At 41.8% G+C, this 20,632-nt stretch overlaps 2 protein-coding genes across 11 annotated transcripts in view; both read left to right on the forward strand.

Annotated features, from left to right (window-relative positions):
- PLEKHA1 (pleckstrin homology domain containing A1) overlaps window positions 1–13,546 on the forward strand; it is a 35,238-nt gene extending 21,692 nt beyond the window's left edge. For 4 of the 10 annotated variants that reach the window (XM_062001140.1, XM_062001138.1, XM_062001141.1 and 1 more), the window contains 9 exons: window positions 242–339; window positions 1,816–1,947; window positions 3,111–3,254; window positions 4,233–4,301; window positions 5,662–5,726; window positions 6,523–6,586; window positions 7,770–7,887; window positions 8,956–8,996; window positions 11,044–13,546. In XM_062001140.1, the coding sequence (XP_061857124.1) occupies window positions 242–339; window positions 1,816–1,947; window positions 3,111–3,254; window positions 4,233–4,301; window positions 5,662–5,726; window positions 6,523–6,586; window positions 7,770–7,887; window positions 8,956–8,996; window positions 11,044–11,373 (1,061 nt within the window). In that variant the 3' untranslated portion in view covers window positions 11,374–13,546. Of the gene's footprint in view, window positions 1–241; window positions 340–1,815; window positions 1,948–3,110; window positions 3,255–4,232; window positions 4,302–5,661; window positions 5,727–6,522; window positions 6,587–7,769; window positions 7,888–8,955; window positions 9,027–11,043 lie in introns of all 10 variants that reach the window. The other 6 variants (XM_062001142.1, XM_062001148.1, XM_062001143.1 and 3 more) reach the window with 5 other exon arrangements.
- Window positions 13,547–19,610: 6,064 nt separating this feature from the next.
- Window positions 19,611–20,632, forward strand: part of HTRA1 (HtrA serine peptidase 1) — a 33,704-nt gene continuing 32,682 nt past the window's right edge. Inside the window, exon 1 of the mRNA XM_062001606.1 lies at window positions 19,611–20,084. Coding sequence (XP_061857590.1) covers window positions 19,634–20,084 — 451 coding nt within the window. The 5' untranslated portion in view covers window positions 19,611–19,633. The remainder of the gene's footprint in view (window positions 20,085–20,632) is intronic.

Below are 20,632 nucleotides of genomic sequence, written 5' to 3' on the forward strand. Positions count from 1 at the left end.
TATTTCTGTATGTTAAAAATTTCTCAAACTCTGTGTGATGCTGTGTAAGTGGAGGGCTTTAAAAGAAGTTTGCCCTTTTAGAATAAAGCAAACCTGTCAAGTGAATGTGTGTATCATAAGATAATGCAGCAGAAAGCTTAAATACTTCAGCTGGATTTCAAACCTAAAATCAGATCTTTTTATGATGGTGTTAAGTTTGCTCTTAAGTTTCAGTGCTGTTAACTTTCATGGTTTTTTACAGTGATGAATGCAGGGATGAGAAAATACTTTCTACAAGCCAATGATCAGCAGGACCTAGTTGAATGGGTAAATGTTCTGAACAAAGCTACCAAAATCACAGTAAGTGTTTCAGTTAATACTTAGTAATGCTTTTAAATGGTGACCGTCTCAAAGTGCTTAAATATAACCTTTGCCTACAGTTTTTATGCTAAAGTAGTGGTATTTTATCTCCACAGGCAAGTCTTGACTTGACTTTCCAAGACTTGGAGAAACTATACAGAAGTCTTCTTAAGCTTTGAGTTTATTTTGCTTTGGAACTTGGACAAAAATGGGATGATGTTTTTCATTGCAACATTGATAGTTTCTAATAATTTATGGTTAACTATATGCATATATTATTAATTGAAATATCTAGAAGACACTTGCAAGTAATGAAGAGATACACATACATTTGCCTGGTGTCAAAACTCTGTGTTTCTTAAAATATCACTAGAATAAGGAGCCAAGCACGTGTTCCAAAGGCTCTGTCCCTGATTTCAACCAACGTCTACTGAAAGAAGCAGTAATACATTCTTCTGATGAGGGTTAACTTACTTTTCTGGCTTTTACCAGGACAACTTGTTGTCTTGTGATAGAAAACCCCATGTGTTACCTCAGTCTTTTCAGGAGGCAGAAGTTAGGGGTTTGTTCCCTATGCAGTTTTGGGAAAGTGATGACATGAGCTGTTTTGAGGGCACACCCTTACAAAGAAGGGGTTCTGAGCATGAGTGTGCATGTTTGTATTTGTTCTCAGCTGCTGAGTGCCACCTTCACTTGGCCAGGAGGAAGCTATCCTAGGCTGACATTTGTGCTCTCAGGACTGTTTGTACTACTTTGTGGGCTGTTTTGGGTGGTGGTTTGCAAAATGAGCAATTCTGGGCTTAGAAATTAGAATCACAACAGACTATAAAGTAGCTTTGGGTTTGTTCAGATCAGTTCCATTTAATGTTTTGAATGTGCCACAGTCTTGCATGGTAGTTGAATGTATAAAGACAATTGGAGTGTCTTTCTGAAGGAATTTGTGCCCTCTGTAAACATTCAGTAGATTACTGACTAGAATATTTTGGTGTGAGACTGTTGATGTCTTGTTGAAGGCACTGTGAGTTTATTAATATGAGGAGTGAAAGGAGATTGTAAATCAAAATGTCTTGGCTAGACATTTGTTAGTGCATTTCTTAGCATACAGGTGTTTCCTTCTTGTAGAAACTCGGGAATCTGAGTAAACATCTTAGATCAAAAAAATTAAATTGCTGTAGTGTTTTGATTACACATCTGAGACAGTTATCTAATAGCTAATGATGGGTAGTTAGGGATGTTATGGACAGAATTTAGCAAAATGTGTCAGAGTAGTGGAGGCAGCATGCTCCAATCTTCATCTCGAGAGTTGGGATGAGCGTGAACATCATACTGCTCAGCCATCCTGTTTGATACAAGTCTCAATTAGAGAACTTTAATTAAATCCTGCTTAAAAAAAGCAAACAAGGCTTGAATAATGATTAGGGATTTTTTTTTGTCTTCCTAAAACTTTTGTAGCTAATGATCGTATTGTACTTTCAGGTACCAAAGCAGTCTGATCCTCTGTGTCAAATGGATAATGCAAACCGTCAAGCTGAAAGCCCAGGTGGAAAGAAGCAGGTGTCTTACAGGACAGAAATTGTTGGTGGGGTTCCTATCATTACACCTACCCAGGTAATACCCTGAAAACAAGTGGGCTGTTACTTGGGAGAGAAAGCTTTGCTGTTTGGCAGTTGAGGATAGGTTAGGTACCACAATACAGCAGTCACCTTGGTCAGAGGACTTATACTTTGCTGTGCACCTTTCATTGACCTAGAGGTAAGAGTTACAGTTGCAGTAAGTTGCACTAGTGTTCAGTAACAGTGGAAGAAAAAAAATCCCACAAATATCAGGAGAATAAGGAGCAAAACAGAAAACATCTTTGTTGCTGTATAAATCCTGTCTTTGACGAGTCCTTGATTACTGTGTCCAGTTTTGTTCTCAGTAGGACTGGAAAGGTTGAAAGATTTCAAGGATGATCACTCTGTGTGGAATGATCTCAGTGTGAGCAACAGCTTAGTGGGCCAGTACTGTGTGTGCAAAAGAAATAACTAAAGGAGCTTTACAAAATCACAGTTCGCAGAAGTGGATGGTGTAAATTTTCTTTTCCAGTATGAGAGCCATGGGCTTTTAAATTAAGCTAATGGTGTAACAAGGTGGAATGAAGAGAAGGATTTCTCTTTTCAGTGAATAAATAAAACATAAGATGCTTCTCAAGAAGAAGCAGCTTTCCTTAGTTTGAGGGAGTGGACAAGCTCATGGAAGCAGAATCTATGCAGTGTGAAAGATGTAGACTTGTATCTGTTTCTGGAAGTTCCCAGAGCTGAAGATAGTTGCAGATTGGATTAATAATGTAAAATAAATGTATACAGCTAAGTTGCATTTAAAAGATTGGTGAATTCTGGTGTCTCTAATGGTCCTAGAAGTAACTTTTTCTTTGCTATAGCCACCTCTAGAGTGTTGCCCCTAAAGTCATGTTACAAGTTTGCACTAAATAGATGCATATACCATGGTTTTATATCTAATGTTCTTCACTGAGTGTCTGTGACCATTGTTTGAGAACATTCAGCACTTCCTTAGTGTAGTCCCTAAACAGAGCTTGCAAGTACTGTACTGAGCCCTTGGAGGGAGTCTCATTTGGTGTCTCTAGAAATCAGCTGAATGTTTTATCCTTTAAAACAAGCTGGAAATGGGATTTATGAGCATGCAATGATACAATTTTATAACTAGTGCAGTTATTCTTTGACCTTTAGGGGAAAAAAAAGAGAAGATTCTGAACTTTACTGCTTTTTTTCTAGAAAGAAGAAATCAGTGAGTGCAGTGAAGGAGCCGATAGGAACTATTTGAAACGGTCACAAAGCCATCTTCCTTATTTTCCTGCCAAGCATCCCCCAGATAATGCTATTATCAAAGCTGGCTACTGTGTAAAACAAGGAGCAGTGGTAAGTATTTGAGATCAATGTATTTCATTAATCAAGAGGAAAGGTGATCCTAAGGTGGTAGTTTTACGTATCAAGTAGGTGTAAAAAACCCCACATAACTAGCAGTAACTTCAGCACTACTGACAGTATTGATAGTGACTAAACAGTTACCCTCCAGTAGCATTTCATTGATGCCTGTACTACTTTTCCTGACTCTTCAGTGTTCTGTTGTTGGACAGAGACATTAACACCATGGTTAGTGCACACAACTAGGAATTCTTCTGCTCTACACTTCTGGTGGGCTCCTTACTTTGCTTACTAGAAGCATCCAGTAAGGCAGAAAAATTAAGGCAGAAGTTAAATGTCTGCAACCTTTTTAAATCACTACAGTGTTTAGAGAAAGCTAATTTTTCAGTTCAGAGGAAGTATTGTACAACTTGTCACACTGATTACTACAAGTGGAGCTGTTCATGTGGTGCCTTGCTAAAAGCAGGAGCAGATAGCTCAGTCTGAGAGATGTGCATGATTTGTGAGTTCTCAGCCCCATTTTATCTTGGATTATAAAACTTCTTTTTGTTGCATTCCTTCTAGTTAAAAATGAGCTAGAAACCTTTAATGTACTGTCTCCTAACATTTTTTACAAGGCATTTGTGTTGCTGAGTTACTGCAGTTTAAATGGGGATTTTTGAAAAATGCTTATTGATAGAAAACAGCTTCCAGAATTGTTAATTTTTGCAGTTAAAAGAAATCACTAATTGGCCTGAGACTTGCAGAATTGTTTGGGAGGCACTATATACAGATATACAACACATGAATGTAATGTGCAAAAATATAAATGTTATATATATATATAACTAAATAACAAGTAATTACAAAATAGTGTATATTAAAGAAAACATAGAAATGTAAATATATAAATGTTTAAAGGTGAAAAACACATGATGTGTAAGTAGATCTGCATGTATATAAAATATATAAATGTTTGTCTTCCTTTAACAGATGAAGAACTGGAAAAGAAGATACTTTCAGTTAGATGAAAACACAATAGGATATTTCAAGTCTGAACTGGTAAGTTTCTAAATGTGTGTTATTTTCCAGTGACAGCTGCAAGAAAACCTAAAGAAAATGTACTTGCATTTGAAACGTGTGCTGTGCTGCTCCTGCAGCTCTTAGCTCTGTACTGCAATAACTTTCATGCTCAGGAAGAATTAAAGATTAATAGGGTGGTTGTTAACTCAGGCTTCAGTTTTCTGTTTGGTAACCTGCCTGTAGGGTACCGAGGAACAGTAATGGGGTGTATTTAACTATTCTACAGTCACTCTGATTTTGGTATTAGTATCTTATGTCTCTTTGTATGCACATATGACTAATTGTGTTCTTGAAACAGCTGCTCATGGTGTAGAAAGACAGAACTGTAATCTTGCAATTTTTTAATTGAAAGTTGAGATTACAGGATGTTTATCATACAAATAATGGGATCATTTCCTTGCTAGGGCAGTGAAGACAAGCAAAGAGAACTCTACTGCTGAGAGGCAATGCCTACAGAATTTGTTTTGCTTTCATGACCTTTCTTCCTCACTCATTTCTCTTAAGCCTTTTGACCAAATGTTAAGTGCTTTCAGGCTTCATTTAAAAATGAAGTGGTTGGTACTGGAGACAGTGTTTTTCCCAAAAAGGAATCTCACACTTAGTATAAACATTAGAAAATAGAATTCTAAGGAATGAAGTCTGAGTTGTAGAGTATTATAAATCAAGGAACATTGAGACAGCTGTAAGATGTAAAATGTCAAGAAGCCAAATTTCAGGCTGTTTCTGAAAAGAACTTTTGCTTTCCTTTTAATGAGGAGTATACAACAGTAGCAGGAATTCAGTCTTGCATCGTTATCTTTGTTAAACTGTCAGCATAACCCAAATCTGACTCATTGCCTATAATAAACCCTCTATTTTTATTTTAAAAAGATGGGAGTGCAGATTGCTCACAAGCAAATTCTCAGTGAAGAACTGTATTGTGTGAGAGTATACTAGAAAGCTGGTAGAAGTGCACATGTTTTGTTTCATCATGCTCCTTTCAGCTGTTTTGAACAAGACAGAATTTTGTAGTGTCCTCTGTTCTTCAGGGTAATATCCTCTTGCTGCAGTTTGAAGAAGGTACTGGACTGACTATAGCTGACAGGCAACAGGGAAGTAGGTCCTGCTTTACAGGATCATTCACCTGGTGTAGCATCAGACTTCTAGAGGACTTCTTTCTCCCGGAGTTCAGTTCCCACTAGCTGTAGTCTTTAGTCAAGTATAGCTCTTATTTGAACTTAATTTCTCTCAATAGCCAGCCTGTTCACTGATAGTTCAGGTGAGTCTTACTAGATAGTTTGAGATGTAGTTGTTAGATAATACTCTACTGAAATATTTTTTGCCTTTCTTTTCTTTCCAGGAAAAGGAACCTCTCAGAGTTATACCACTTAAGGAGGTCCATAAAGTTCAGGAGTGCAAACAAAGGTGAGGAAAGCAGCAGTGCCATGGTTACCTGGGCTGTAGTATATTGCTCTGTCCTTCCCAGACTGCTCACTGGAAACAGCAGAGAACTTCTTAGTGTTTTTGGTTGATGTCCACATGTGTATTACTCTTAGGACAGCAAGTAGTTTTGCACACAAAAGTGGTTTTGAGGGTTCAGCATTAGGGTGTGTTTCAAACTTGTAACATGCAGTAGAATGTAGATGCACTGAACAAGAGTGGAACAAAGGAACACCATGCAGTAATGAGCTGTGTGGATGCTTTCTGATTTGAGGCAGCGCTTCTAGGTGTCTCTTTTGCTTCTATAATCTCTAAACCTTTAGAGGATGTCACCTTATGTTAAACATATCAATTTAGATGAAGAGCTTTCCTCCTGCTATTCCTCTCCCACCAAAGGGCAGTGTAGTAAGGAATTAATTGCCTTTGTAGTAGTCTGAGGGTTTTTAGCAGGCTACTGCTTAGGAATAATACTATGCAAAAGCATAACAAATATGTAAATGTGAAATTTGACTAGAACAGTACTTATTTTTAAACTTACCGTGATGTGGTGTAGAATGTTCCCATTTAAAATATGTACAGTAGCATGTATGGCACAAACCAAGAGTTTCATGGCTAAAATGAGTAAGATGTTGATTTTCTTTTTCAACTTTGTATTTACTAAACACCAGTGGTAGAATCACAAATACAAAGGTTGTCAGACAACTGCTCTGCATATCCTGGAGTCTTTTTAAATAGAAAGCTGTACTTGCTGTTGAAGTGTTGTTGTTTGTTTCATTTACAGTGATATAATGATGAGAGACAATCTCTTTGAAATTGTAACAACTTCTCGAACCTTTTATGTTCAGGTAATTTCTTTTTTTAAACCTTGGGCCAAAGCAGGAGACTGCCATAGTCAAAGCAAAGGAGTGCTGCCATTTCTCTTTTCAAGCTGTATTTAACTAGGTCATGATTTTCAGAGGGAATGTGATCTTCGTGAGAAATGTGCCTATAGGAAGTATTCCACATAACAGCACCTGTTAATGTTGATGGTGTATGAAAGTAATAAACAGTAAATCCTAGTGTGATATTTTTTTGTTGGCACTCGGTTCTTCAGACTCCGTAGGATGAACTCAATATGTGAAACCTTTTAAAGTACTGAATTTTTATGTGTAGTGACTAAGTTCTCAAATGGGCCACATTCTAATACGTGCTTCAAGCACAGCAACATTCAGATTTGAGTATCTGTTTGGTAATATGTATCTATGTGTACTTTATTCACTGCATCCTTACCTTGTTATTTGTCCTTATGCTTGGATATGATGCAAGTCAGACTTGTTTTTCCTAACTCTGAGGGAATTTGATGCTTATAGTACTGAAATAATTGAGTTTCTCTTGTAGGATCAGAAAGGGCTGTATATAATAGAGGCAGTGGTGCCAGATGCTGAGTTAGGAGCTGTCCTGTAGCTGAACATAATGAATTGATAATGGTAATGACTGAGTGGATGTGCTAATTTAACCAAGTTGCAAGTTCCTGTGTGACCTACTCAAGGTGGCCCTGCTCTGGCAGGAGGGCTGTAGTGGATGATCTTTTGAGGTCCCTTCCAACCCTTAAGATTCTGTGATTCTGTAATTAGGAGACAGCTTTTGGTTTTGATCTGTCTTTACCTGAGATACATACACCCTTGGTATTCACTGTTAATCTATTGCATCTTTGGCTTGCTGTTCTAAGTAAACATGCAGCTGAGCTCCTGACAGAGACTGATTTACTGAAGACTTTATCTTTGGTAAATATCTTATAGGATTAAAGTACCCCAGTGATTGAAAAGTACAGAAGTTATATCACTGGCTACAGTCTGCTAAGGGGTCAGCAGACCTCCTGTGCAAAATGCAGGACAAAATGTTAAGAAATGTCTAGGTTAAGAAATGGAAGTTCTTATGGCTTTAAATAACTAGCTACTAAAGCAGGGTATGGCTGTCACTTTAATGCAAGTGGTGAGGACACTGGGAAGGTTGGGAGTTGTTAAATACGATGTATATTTCTTGATCCAGGCGGACAGTCCAGAAGACATGCACAGCTGGATAAAAGCAATTTCTGGGGCCATCGTAGCACAGAGAGGACCTGGAAGATCAGCAGCTTCCGTATGTTGCTCTGAGCCTCAGAGAAAATGTGATTAGTTGATGATCACTTGTGCACATGAAGTTCTAGTTGTGTTTTCCTTTCGCCTGTTCTCTATCCTGTCCTTTAATAATGTGGCATTTTTGCATGCACTTTTGTACAGACTGGCATAAAATAGATTAGTTTTAATTGAGCACTTACCTTAGTCTTTTCTTTATGTAACTTTATGTACATTGTATTTTCTTGAACATGTAGGTAATGCAAGTGCTAACCTAGAAAAAAAACAACTGAGTTCAGTATAATCTTTGTCACTGCTACTAGTTTGGGAGTACAATTGAACCTTTCTAATTCCTGCGAGGTGTTTCTGATAATTACTGAGTTTTGCAGTCTAATGCCAATATCCTAATTTGTTTTAAACAACTCTCACTACCAATTTGTCATTGTCTGTTGTTGGTAGTTTATTCTGTATGCAGATACAGATTCAAATGTTAAGTAAACCTCTCTGAGACCTCAGCTCGCATGAATTGGTTTTGCTGTTGGAAACGTAGTGTGAACACCATCTAGCATTGCTGAACTGAGGCACTGTGACAAACCTTAATACTTGTGGAGCCCCATGGCTGCAAACCCTTCATACCTACTCCAACTGAATTAGATGTTCAGTACGTGACTGCATGAAAAGCAGCAAAGGTTACTGTAGTGTCTCAGTGTCTCCAAGTATGTCCAGGTTTAACAGACGGAATACTTTGCAGTTCAGACGTTGCAAGATCTGGTTTTCACTTTCTGGCTATGGGGTGTTTAATAAGCTGCATATATCATTACCCTCGTAATCTGAAATTTAATCATTTAAATCTGACTTGCAGCTACACATTTGCATTGATACTGTGCTTCTGTTGACTCAGTCTAAGCTCTCAGTCGGTTTTGGCAGCTGGGAGCCAATTTTGTTTCTTTCGAGGGCAATGAAAATATGGAGATAACTTTTCTCAGTGTATGCTTTTTTTTTTGTGGGACTTACTGAGCATTCTAGCTATGACTGTCTGCATCACTTCTTTCTTTTTCCCTCTCTTCTCTTCTTTCCCCAAGTATAGGTTACTCTAATCTTAGCTTTGCACTGTGTTCCAGATGCGGCAGGCCAGAAGGCTGTCGAATCCTTGTATACAGAGGTATACATCAAGAACTGGTGAATGCAGCACGTATGTGGGCTCTCATGTAAACTTGCCTTCTTAACAGAGGGCTAGGACTGGAGACTAATTTGCACTATAAAAACCTAAAAAATAATGCTACCTGTTGTCATTACCATTCCTGAAAACTAACTCATAAATTGTCATTCACTTACAGGTTTGCACTGTTTTTTCTTACTTTTAAAATAATTGGGAATTAAAAATGGCAAAAAACATGTATTTATACTTCAAAGCATACTGTGTCTTTAAGAGTAAGTCATGTAACATCACTTGAATAAGAAAGTATGAAAACTAATTTGCATGAGAGTTCATATTTCCATTTTACTTTACCTTTTTTATTTGAAACTGCGCAGAAGCAACCTTGAATTTAAGCTCCCCACAAACTAATACAGATGCGTGCACACAGGGAAAACAAGGCACGTTGTAACTCAAGCAATTGGAAGGATAATGTTGTAGCCTGATTTGCATGGCTTCTAAGTCTCTGCATGAAATTATTAGTTCAAACGTAGAAGTGTTGTAATGTACGATCGGCACAGTGTTCAAAGCAGTACATCTTAGGAGTGAGATGGCAGCAGAGTCTCTTAATTGTGAAATTACAGGCAGTGTGGGTATTAAAATCTGAGTATCCTTCAGTTCAATTTATCAAAAGGTTTCCTTTGGAGATCTTGTCCTAATATCCCTTACTTTTTTCCTGTTTGTTGAACAAAAATGAATAAGAATAGTAGGTAAATCGCTGAATCCTGTCTTTTCATGAAGCAAGTGCTTTTCTTCAAGTGGAGTGTCAAGTCAGGAATGAAGTAAGGCAGTGTGAATAATAGAAAACACTTGACTGAAAACAAAACTGAAGTCCAAAAGCAGTTGCACAGCTCCTTCACCCAATAATATTGGTTAATTTATAAAAAGAAATGCATACCTACGTGAGAGAATCCATTATGACTGAGTTGATGGAGTCACATCATAGCATTCTAAACTTGGCAAACAGCTGGGAAAATATACTCAGGATGCATAATTGCATCTTGGACACGCATCTGTGATGGTGTTTTTGCTGACAAATCTTTAAGAGTTGACTTGTGTACACACATGGGTTTGCAGGTTCCCTTAGTTCATGCACTAACACTGATGGCAGAAGTGGCAGCAGCTGCAGCTCCTCATTCATGCAGAGTGATGTGTTCGGTGCATCGTCACTTGGGTCATCATTTAACACCGTATCCAGCTCTGCTTTAGTATTTGGTATTTGAGACATCCCTATAGAACTCGTTCTGGAGATACAGATGTAGGTTAGGCGGGATTACCCTAGGACATCTAAAGGCCACTCTGTGCCCGTGCTTTAAACATCCAAATCATTCTTGGGAACTTGTTTTTTATCAGTAAGTAAAGGATGGAAGGTTATTTTCACAGCATCAATCTGACAGTTATATAAAGGGCAAGAGAATGGCAGCTAACAATATTTACATAAGAAAATGACGAGTAGAAAAGAGCTTGAGGATCAGTTTCTTTTCTAGGTCCATTAACTTCATTATTGTTAAACAGTCTTGATAGCATAAAGTAGTTACTGTTTTTGTTTGGTCCCTGGAAGAAATTGGGGAGATGGGTACCCCAGGAAGAGGGCATAGTAAAATGTGCCTGATGTATAGGAATATGGCTGAATACGTTTTTCTCTCGGAAAGGTGTCACTTGCAATGGCCTTTAAAGTGTGTCTCTTCAAAAGGTTACTGAACATCTTAGTGAAATGAGAAGCCTCATTGCTGGACTGTATTATAAAGTCTAAAGAGTTGCTGAGCTTAATTTGAGAGATTGAATTTCTTCAGTTGAAGCAAGCGATGTTGCTGTCACATACTGCTGTAAGCTCACACTTAACAACACACGGCCTTGAGAAAGCACCTGCCTCCTGCTGCTGCGGCTGATGCTTTGCTTTGTGTATCTTCTGCCTTGATTTTTGTTTATTTTCTGTCTGAGACCGAAACCTTGAAACTGCATCGTTCCAACGTGACCTCAGTGACTTCATCTGCCACGTGCTCTTCTTTTCCAGGAGCATCCCGAGCCTCCTTCCGACCCCAACCATGCTGTCCGTTCTGCCGTCCCAGCCCCAGCCGCCTCACATTCCGCAGCCGCTCTCGGCAGCCCTCTGGTCCCAAACCCTCACCCCAAACACCCTGCCTTGGAGAAGCGAGGATTTCACGAATCTTTTACCAAGGCCAAGCCAGGGAGCTACAAGATCCAGGTTGTCGCTCCAAGAGAATCAGCTTCCAAAGTGACTGATCGGGGCTTCTCAGAACCCCGAAGTAGAAACGGCACTCAGGAACAGGATCCTGGCCTTGTGGATCTGGATGATGCAAGCCTTCCAGTTAGTGACGTGTAGTGATGGAAGTGTTTGGAGAATGATCCATTTGTTCGGTCCTCTAATTTCCTCGCTGGACTTTTAACCAAAGAAAATGATAGGAAATGAGAATAAATGATAAAAAAAAACCAACCCCAGAACACTGATTTTGATACGTGTGTGTGTGTGTGTCTGTGTGCACACACATGTATATATAATGTGTTTGTATATTGCCTTTCAGCTGAGGGTCAGAAACGGCCCTTTTGCGTGTTCTCAAAGCCTGATAGTAAATCACTTACTAGGGAGGGGCCAAACTGCATGAGTTAGAGGAGGAAAAAAAACATCCAAAAGGCAAAACCAAAAAAGTACTTCTGCAAGTAAACAAGGTACCAGCAACTTTTCATTCCTGATCTGGCAAATTTACCAAACTTACAACTAATGCTGTGTCGTTGGAGAACAATTCTTGCCAATAAATGTGATTCTTTAGTTCCACTCTGAACTACAGTAAGACTTCAGACGAGAGCTGTTTCTCTCTGTGACTTTCAGATACCAGGAAATAAATGCACAAAACGTTTCTTCTGTTCTTTAGGATCGACAGTGTCAGCTGTTTTGTTGTCAGAACAAGAATTCTGAACTCCCTTGGAATTCTAATTAATGGTGCTGTAAAATTTCCACTAAAATAATATTTTGCCTAGTCAGCCTGTTTTTGATGCACTCCTGAAGGTGGCTTGTAACTTTTTGCACATTTGGGTTTCAGTGGACTGCATGTAACGGTGTTTTGGAGCGGGGAGAAAAGAAATTGGACTTTTGAATTTGGACACTTTAGACCTTTTGATCCAAGTAGGGTTTCTGTTGTGTTACATTAAGCTTTGCAGCAGTTCGTAAATGTCTAAATGTATCCTTTAATTCCTGTTTTGAGAATGGTTTTCTTACAAGTGCTGCGTGAACAGTTGTTTCTAGATTTGATCAGTGGAAGGCAGAGCTCCTCACCTCGTTTTGTCATTGGTACTGAACTGTTTGTAGTCATGCAATTGTGGCCTATAACTGATAATGTGCACTAATAATCTTTAAGTGCCTGTGTTTTTCTTCTCACGTTGTGGAAACACTTTTGGGTTCGGTATGTACACAAACCGTTCTGAATGGGTTTGAATGTTGGCTTGGAGTTGTTCTGAGTAGCATAGTATGAAACAGCTATTGAAAACAGAAAACTTGTGCTAGGAATACCAGTGCTCTGGTATTGCACCTACTAGCTGTGCAATATGTTTTTAAAACAATGACTCTTTGTGTACACTGTGTTATGGGGCTTCAGTGATGCAGGTGAAAAGAACCTTTACATTTCAAGGATTGGATTTAGATCGAGTGTGAACTTTTCATCGGGTTTGAAAATGTTTGCTTTAATCAAAACCCCACAAATATCTCATGCTGCTGCTTATTGTGATTCAGATTGTCCAGCTTTGCAAGACTTTATTTCTTTTGTTTACTGGAAACTTAAGATATATATCACACAAGTCCATCTTCTCTCCAAATTCCAAACTGACTTCCTGCTTGGGAGATAGGAATGACTTTACCACAATAATTTGTTGATCCAAGGATAGAATAATTGGTGTAGTATATGATCTGATTTCAAAGCCTAAAATTTTATCAGCACCTTTTTTTTTTTTTGAATCCATAAGCTAACTGGCCACTGTCTTAAGGCAGTGGTGTTTGTAAATGGTTTTGTTTGACTCTTTAGATATATGTGAAAACTAGCAGAGAATTGGAAGTTACTGTAATGTCTGTACTAGCATTTTAAGTTTTAACTTCTATAAAGATAAAACAATAGCTCTTTAAAGCTTATTTTTTCACAAGTACATTCTGTGTGGAAGACACTTGGCATTGAACCATTTTTTACTGTAGTCTAACATCTGAAATCACTCGCTCTGGTACAGCTTTCACACTGCATGTTCATTTTATTATGTTTTGGTATTGGCAGTTTTACACATTGGGTGAAGTTAAAGCAGCTCCCTTCTGGGACTTAGAGGAAAAAGGAAAAAAAAAGAAGAAAAGAACTACTATTGTAGTTCAGTAGCACAGGGAAATATTTGTGGTTGGTAATTGTCAGGGTCTCCTATTTATCAGTACTTTTATAAATCTATGAAAATTGTTAAATTATTTTAGAAACAGTGCTGTAAATATGTCACATTTAAATTGTCAATAAATCAGTTTGGGTAACTTACTAGCTGGCTGAGTTTCCTTGCACCGCATCAAATTTTCATCAGAACTGTATATTTTAGCATGTAAGAGCTAAGGTGATGTTTTAGCAGGCTGTAATGTCTCTTGAATTCTTCAAATCTAATCAGATTGTGTAGCCTAAGAATGAAGGTGAAAGAAAAAGTTGGTTTACTCTTCTCAGTTCATACTGTGCAAGTTGTATGTGTTATGCAAGAGAAGTCAATCTGATTTCGTTTTAACCAGTGGGAGGGAAGATGTGATACATAGTCATAGCTGGAAACACTCATCTGAAAGGGAGAAGCAACCACCCCAGGAGAAGAAAATGTAAGGTGTGTTTCCTTGGCTTTATACCTTTGTGTAAGAAAGGGTCTCTCTCAAGAATGCCTTTCTGAGCTAATGACACCTGAATGACATCTGGCAGCACCTCGCTGCCTGTCCAGTGGACAGTATGATGTGCATTTCTCAAGTCTGTTTTTCTCTTGTGTAAAGGATCTGTCTCAACAGCACACAAGCTTTGGGTCAAGAATGATAATTGAGTAGGGTCTTTACATAAACTGGGATGCAAGTACAGCCTGAGTGGGACATCTTCTGACTGGAAATTACTCCAGGTAGCTACACATCTGCAGGCACACGGGTATGGAATGTGCATGCTGTTGCCTCCAACATCTTACTCTGATATACCACTTCTCTCTAGAGGAGTCACTACACTGAATGTCCCAGTTAAACCCCAGGCCAGAGCTGGTATGAAATGTGTGTACAGTTATACCTTCAGTTGCCCATCTCCATTTAAACTAGACATTTTCAGCTTTATCATAACATCCCTGAGTTCCAAAAGCAGCTTGATGACAGCAGTATGGAGCTGAGGTTTGAGTAAGGTCCTTGGTGTAAAGGAGTTAGATACTAATCCCTATATAGCAATACAGTTTAGTCTGCCTGGTGATTAATGTCAATGAAGTGTAATCACTGGCTGCAACTCCAACTCACTTAGGGATCTGAAAATACCATTTCTAGTTCATCTATCTTACCACATGAATCTTGGCTGTTAAGCTTTCAGCTTGTTTGTACTCTGTTCTCAGAAAAATCTTAGTTACCTTTCTCAGCCTATTGCAACCTGAACCTATCATAGTCCCTGAAATTATTTGAGCACTTCATTTTACTATGAGGCTATCTTGCATGTTTTCATTTGCTATGTACTTGCCCCTTTACTGAAGGGGGATTTGAATCCTTTATGGTTATGGATTGAAACCCACTGTTACAGCTTCTGTATTGTAACTGCCAAATCAGTCCACCTGCCCCAAGGTAACTGCTGAAGGTGAATGGTCCAGAATATAGTCTTAATAAGCTGCAAATGCCTCAGCCTGATGGAATAACAGGGTACCAGCACCACCTAGAGGGAATGCTGTAGCTTGAAACGTTATTCAAGCCAGGCCTTTACTTTTGAAGTATATTTCTGAATCTTAGAAATGCATCTTGGAGCTCCAGTTGTGACGTCACAGCACTGCCCACAGTTTTTGGTTTAAGTTTTTAATCTCTTGCTGCTTGTAATCTTTGAGTAGCAATGGCAGCAAATTGGTTAGAGACAAAACATCCCTTTCTCCCTGTTGCTTTTATTTGTAATACCTGAGGAAGCTATGAAATTACAGGGAAAAAAAAAAGAGGACTGATCTGTTGACTTGTTCAGTGAATAATTAAAGTGTGAGGCTTCTTGTGATGCCATGGGCTGTGGAAAGCAATTCCAGGCAGAGAAATGGAAGAAGGGGAAATTGGGACAGGCTATTTCTAGTCTATAAGCTGAAATGAAATTTTTCAAGTAACTTGGAGCACTGCAACATTTAGTTTTGCTTTTTGTCAGTTTTATTTCATGGGGAAAAAGAAGCTGGTAGTCATTTATAAAGGCACTATGCCACTGGTAGTTGAATGTAGCTCTTCAAAGTGGTGCCTCTAAGACTGTAATTAGGGATTTAAATGTAAAACTACTGTCTGTTGCATATCTACATGCAGAGTGAACACATCTTTTAAGAATTTAAACCACTCTGCTACACAACATTCCATTTGCCTCCATTCTCCTAATGATAGCTGAGCCCTTCAGGATACCAAGTCATGTCTGTTCTCAATAGGTGGGTGTCACCTGCCTGTTTTCATAGCAACACACTTGTTTTCTGCAAGATAAGATTAAGAAGTTAATGAAATGTGATTTTTACAGTCCCTGCCTGTTGTGTAATGCTTGTGCTCCGAGTTACAGGATTGCCCTGTGACTTTAGGGACACCCCACATGCACACAAATACCTAGTTGATTTATTCAGATTAGCAGTTGCTTCTTGGGGCAGGTTGCTTGGTTTCACCTGAGACATCTTGATCATTCATTTATTTTATCAGTTATGCCAACAGCTTGTCAAGCACCAGGGATGAAGTCACAAGTGAGAAAGCAAGTGATTCTAAATTCCCTGCTTTGCAGCCATTCTCTTTCAAAGTCATGGCATTTCCTCTGTGTGTGTCAGTGATCCAGAATACAGCTCTAAAAAGCGTTTTTACGTGAAAAAGAAAAGGTAAATATTTGTTTAACAAAATTAGAGAAGTCCTAAAGAGTAGGGAAGTCCTGGGATTTTGTGGGCTTGGGGTTAGAGGTGTCATGTCCTGACTCAAAAGTATTTAGGACAGCATAAGCTTTCCCATTGGAAAAAAGCCAGTGATGAATGAAGCAAAATGATAACACAGTCAGCGTAAACCTAGAAAGCTTTCTGCAAAGACCAAACTGCTTCAGCTTGCTCAGAATGAGGACAGGCTGGGCATCTCAAACCCATCTCAAATCCTCTTTGCTGCCCAGGACCCCTTCTAGCATCTAGATTGTAAAGTTATAACCCCTTTCTCTCCTGCCAAGTGTACTCTTCTTTTTCACCCTTTACATGCTCCTTGCTTTCCCCCCTTTGCCATGTGTACCCAGATGCTCACTCCAAAGCCACATCCTTGTCCCCCCCCATGCACTAGCAATGCAGGAATCCTGTGGCAAGTGCTGCAGCCTTCCCTTGCTCCCTCCTTTGCCCAGGAGGCCGCTGGAGGTAGCTACTCCTACCCCAGGGCCTTTTGCTGCTTTCTGAAACTGAGATTTCAAAGGCAGTAAATGATACATCTTGGGTAACACGACAGCATCTTCCCAGGCATCCAGGAAAACTGACTTTTGTAATAAGTGATGTAAATCATGCTGCTGTACTGCAGGGAAGGCTGAGCAATTCTGCCCTGACCTTAGCGTGAGCAGGGCTGAGGCTGAAAGTCACAGCAAATTCTGGATCCCTGACAACAGTATCCAGACTCTTTAATTCCTTCAGAAGAATTTGTAGCCTGTGATCTCTAGATGGAGCCTCCAGTCATCGAGTTGTGTTTGAAAAGCCACAGATGAAATGTTTTGCTAGTGAATTCTCTCCAGCGTGAAGTATTTTTCAGACTACGTTTTCAGCATCTCTGAGTGTGTCTGCTGGCTTGGACAGCTGTTTTGTCCAAAAATGTTGTGATGGAGGAGAAGTAAAGATACTCTAAACCCAGAAATTATTCAGGTAAGGCCCTTCTGCACAGGTTGGCTAATTTACAAACATCTTTTTCAATGAGCTAAGTTATTAAAGCCCTCAAAGACTTAACCCAGTGATTTTGGAAAGCGAGGTGGTTTGGGTTTGTTTTTTTCCAGTTTTGTGTGCACCCATGTGAAACCTGTAACACTTCTGTTACAAAATACTGTCTTTTTAAGACTCAGTAGAATATTTACATTCCTGCCTGGCTTAGGAAATGAAGAAGGTAACAGCAGAAGGCCCTCAACACTAGTTCTCTTATTTGAAAGTGAGCAGCTGATTAATAGTTTCCACACAAAACCCTGGGATGGCTTTTATTTGTTTTGCACTGTTTAACCCTTGACTGTCAACAAATGTACTTCCCTTTTCTGTGCTATTTCAGACAAAACATTGAGTAGTGCTATTACAGGCCTTTAGTAGTCTGTAGAAGAGCTTGAAGTTGATGATGGTGCTGACTGAACTGTGCCAAAAAGGAATTGTACATCATAGAAAAGAAAAATACACTCAAGGGGTGTTTCAGACTTCTGTGTGAGAACACTGCTCATGTATTCCAAGCCTCCCTTTGTGCCTTTACTCCCTAGAATGATCCAGATAGGACACCAGGCTAAAAGAAACGTCCATAGAGAGGAGGTGACAGGACAAGGCGCTTCCCCACTGCGCCTGACTTCCTTCTGCTTACTGAGATGAGGCTCCAATGGCTTCAAACAGTAAGTTATGGGACAAGGGCAATGTGTTTGAAGAGCAGATAGCTTTTCTGGGTGGGGAGGGGCTAAACTGCCCCATACTTCACTGCTTGTTGAGTGTTTTGCACCTGCTTCTAAGGAGGGGCTTGTGAGATCTTTTCTGAACCTGTATTTGCATTTGCTCCCCTTTTACTAAAAACTCTTCATCCTTCCTTAAAGACTTTATTTAAAAGTAAAGGGGGGGGGGGGAAGCAAACCAAAACCAGTAAAAAACACCCAAAGCTTATTCAAAGTATCCATAAGTAATGGATAAACAATAATTTAGAAACACTTTACTGTGACATCTGTCCATATTCTACATAAATTCAAGCTTTTTCTTTTCTTCAGGCTTTCTAACACTGTCATGATTTCAATCCTAAGGGAGTTTTGCTGCGAATTGTTACAGATTACTACTTTGGTCACTTCTGAAGTGAAATAATTCTCCTGAAATCTCTTTTCTTACACAGGGTAGAGGTTTTTGGGAAAGGTGAGATGTGAAGGGGTTGATACTGGAGCTTTCACTGGGAACGCTGGAGGCTGTGTGGTTTCCCACCTTCAGGAACTAACCAAGAACTTGTAAGTTTTATACATCTCTATTTTTTTGGTCACAGATAAGATCTTTCTAACGGTCCCTGGAACAAAAAGAGCTGAATTCTGACACAGGGGATGCTGCTTCCAGCTGGTTGTTAAAGATTATTCCACTTTTTGTAGGAGAAAAGACCTTGTATCCTTGCATACCAGTGTACCTGCTGGCATCCTCGATTTATTAGTTGCAGCTCATCTAACAGTTAACAGCGTTTCACCTTGCCTAATGTTTGGTAAAGTTCATTTGGTCCTTAGTTGTCAGGTCCCTGATAAAGATTAAATAATTACAGATTCGTAGTCTGCTCAAAAGTTTCATCAGCTCATAGCTGAAAAATGGACTGTGCCCAATTTCCAGCTGCTAGTTCTTGTTGCACCTTTCCCCTCTAGCTCTGGAAATGCTGCCGTTTACCTCGGAAGGTACTTATGTACCACTCACCAGCCTTTTCAGCTGCCTCGTTATGTGCTAAGAGAGCTCTGTCCATAGATTCTGGCGGTTACACAACTGCCAGATAGATTGGATTAGCTAAATCATCACTGATGGAAGACTACTCTCTCTTCTCTTTCGATTGATTAACCTGCTAAGTGCTAGTATCCACCTCGCCCTGAGGCTCCAAGAACCTCTCTTGCAGTGAGGGGGCGAGCAGGTGCCCGGGGGGAGGCTTGCTCGCCCCTTCCCGCTGCCCTTCGGTCCCCAAGGGGTTGGCCCAGCGCCGGCCCTCGCTCCCCCCTCCCCGCGCCTGTCACTTGCCTGTCCCACTTCTCTTCCAAGCGGGGCCGGGCTGCCGGCACTGCCCTGCGCATCCACCTTCCCACCCATCCTCTTATCAGACAGAAAGCTCACCGCCGCTTGCTTTAGATTGCCTTTCCCGTAATTCCTTCAGCCGCGAAGAGTTCCATCCCCCGCCCCAAATTCTCTATGATAACTGCTCCTATCGTCTCTCCGCCAAGCCAGTCGGGTTTTTGGGTGCGATGACGGGCCATTTCGGTTTGCCCCACAGAGACACGGCGGCGGCGGGGGGGGTGTTACGGCCCGGGGGGGGGGTGTTACGGCCCGGGGGGGGGTGTTACGGCCCGGGGGGGTGTTACGGCCGGGGGGGGCTGTGGCCGGGGCCGTGTCCGCCGTCCCGCCCTCCGCGGCCGCGCCGCCCCCCGCGCCGCCGCTTAAAGCCGCCCGCGCGGCCGCCGCCGCAGCTCAGCGCGTCCCGCCCGCCCTCGGCCGCCGCCGCGATGCCGCTGTGGGGCTGGAGCCTGCTGCTGGCCGCGCTGCTGCCCGCCGCCGCCTCGGTCCCGTCGCCCGTGTGCCCCGAGCGCTGCGAGCGGTCGCGCTGCCCGCCGCTGCCCGCCTCCTGCCCCGGCGGGGCCGTGCTGGACGGCTGCGGCTGCTGCCGCGTCTGCGGGGCGGAGGAGGGCGAGGCGTGCGGCGGCCCCGGCGGCGGCGGCCCGCCCTGCGGTGAGGGGCTGCAGTGCGTCGTGCCCCCCGGCGCCGGCGTGCCCGCCTCGGCCACCGTGCGCAAGCGGGCGGCCGCCGGCCGCTGCCAGTGCTCCAGCAGCGAGCCCGTCTGCGGCAGCGACGCCGTCACCTACGCCAGCCCCTGCCAGCTGCGGGCCGCCAGCCGCCGCGCCGAGCGCCTGCGGCAGCCGCCCGTCATCGCCATCCAGCGCGGAGCCTGCGGGCAGGGTAAGGGCGGGCGGGGAGCGGGCTGATGGAGTGGGTTCTCCCCGGCGGGCTCCGCTGCCGCAGCCGCTGCGACCCTTCCAGAGCAGAGGGACCCCGCGGCAGAACGGCTTCCCGTCCGGGCGGGTGGGTGCCTGGCATCACGGGGCAAGGAGCGGAGAAAAGGGCTGGCCTTGGCTCAACTTCGGTATTCAAGTGCGGCGAGAAACTAGAGCGGGAAGGCAGTGTTTGTCTTCCTCTGCCAAGCGTCAGGGGAAAAAGCACCCCGTATCCAACTTCAACCATCTCCTCCCTTCCCTTTCCCTTCCCCCAGAGAAGCGATGCCCGGCTCAAAACGGAGGGAAGCAGGTTGCAAAGCTCCAGAAGCTGGGACGGATGAGGACCCAGCTTCAACGAAGTTTGAAGGAAAATACTTGAGCGTGCTCCCACCCCAGGCGCTTTGGCGCAAAGAAATGCCCTGGGAAACGAAGCCAAGAATGTAGAGGCTGTTAAAATCTGGTCAGAGCAGGCAGCAAACTGCCCTGGCCCCGTCTAGCAGATGCACTCTGATT

This window comes from Colius striatus, chromosome 8, assembly GCF_028858725.1.
Source record: "Colius striatus isolate bColStr4 chromosome 8, bColStr4.1.hap1, whole genome shotgun sequence".
In the NCBI taxonomy this organism is placed as follows: Eukaryota; Metazoa; Chordata; class Aves; order Coliiformes; family Coliidae; genus Colius; species Colius striatus.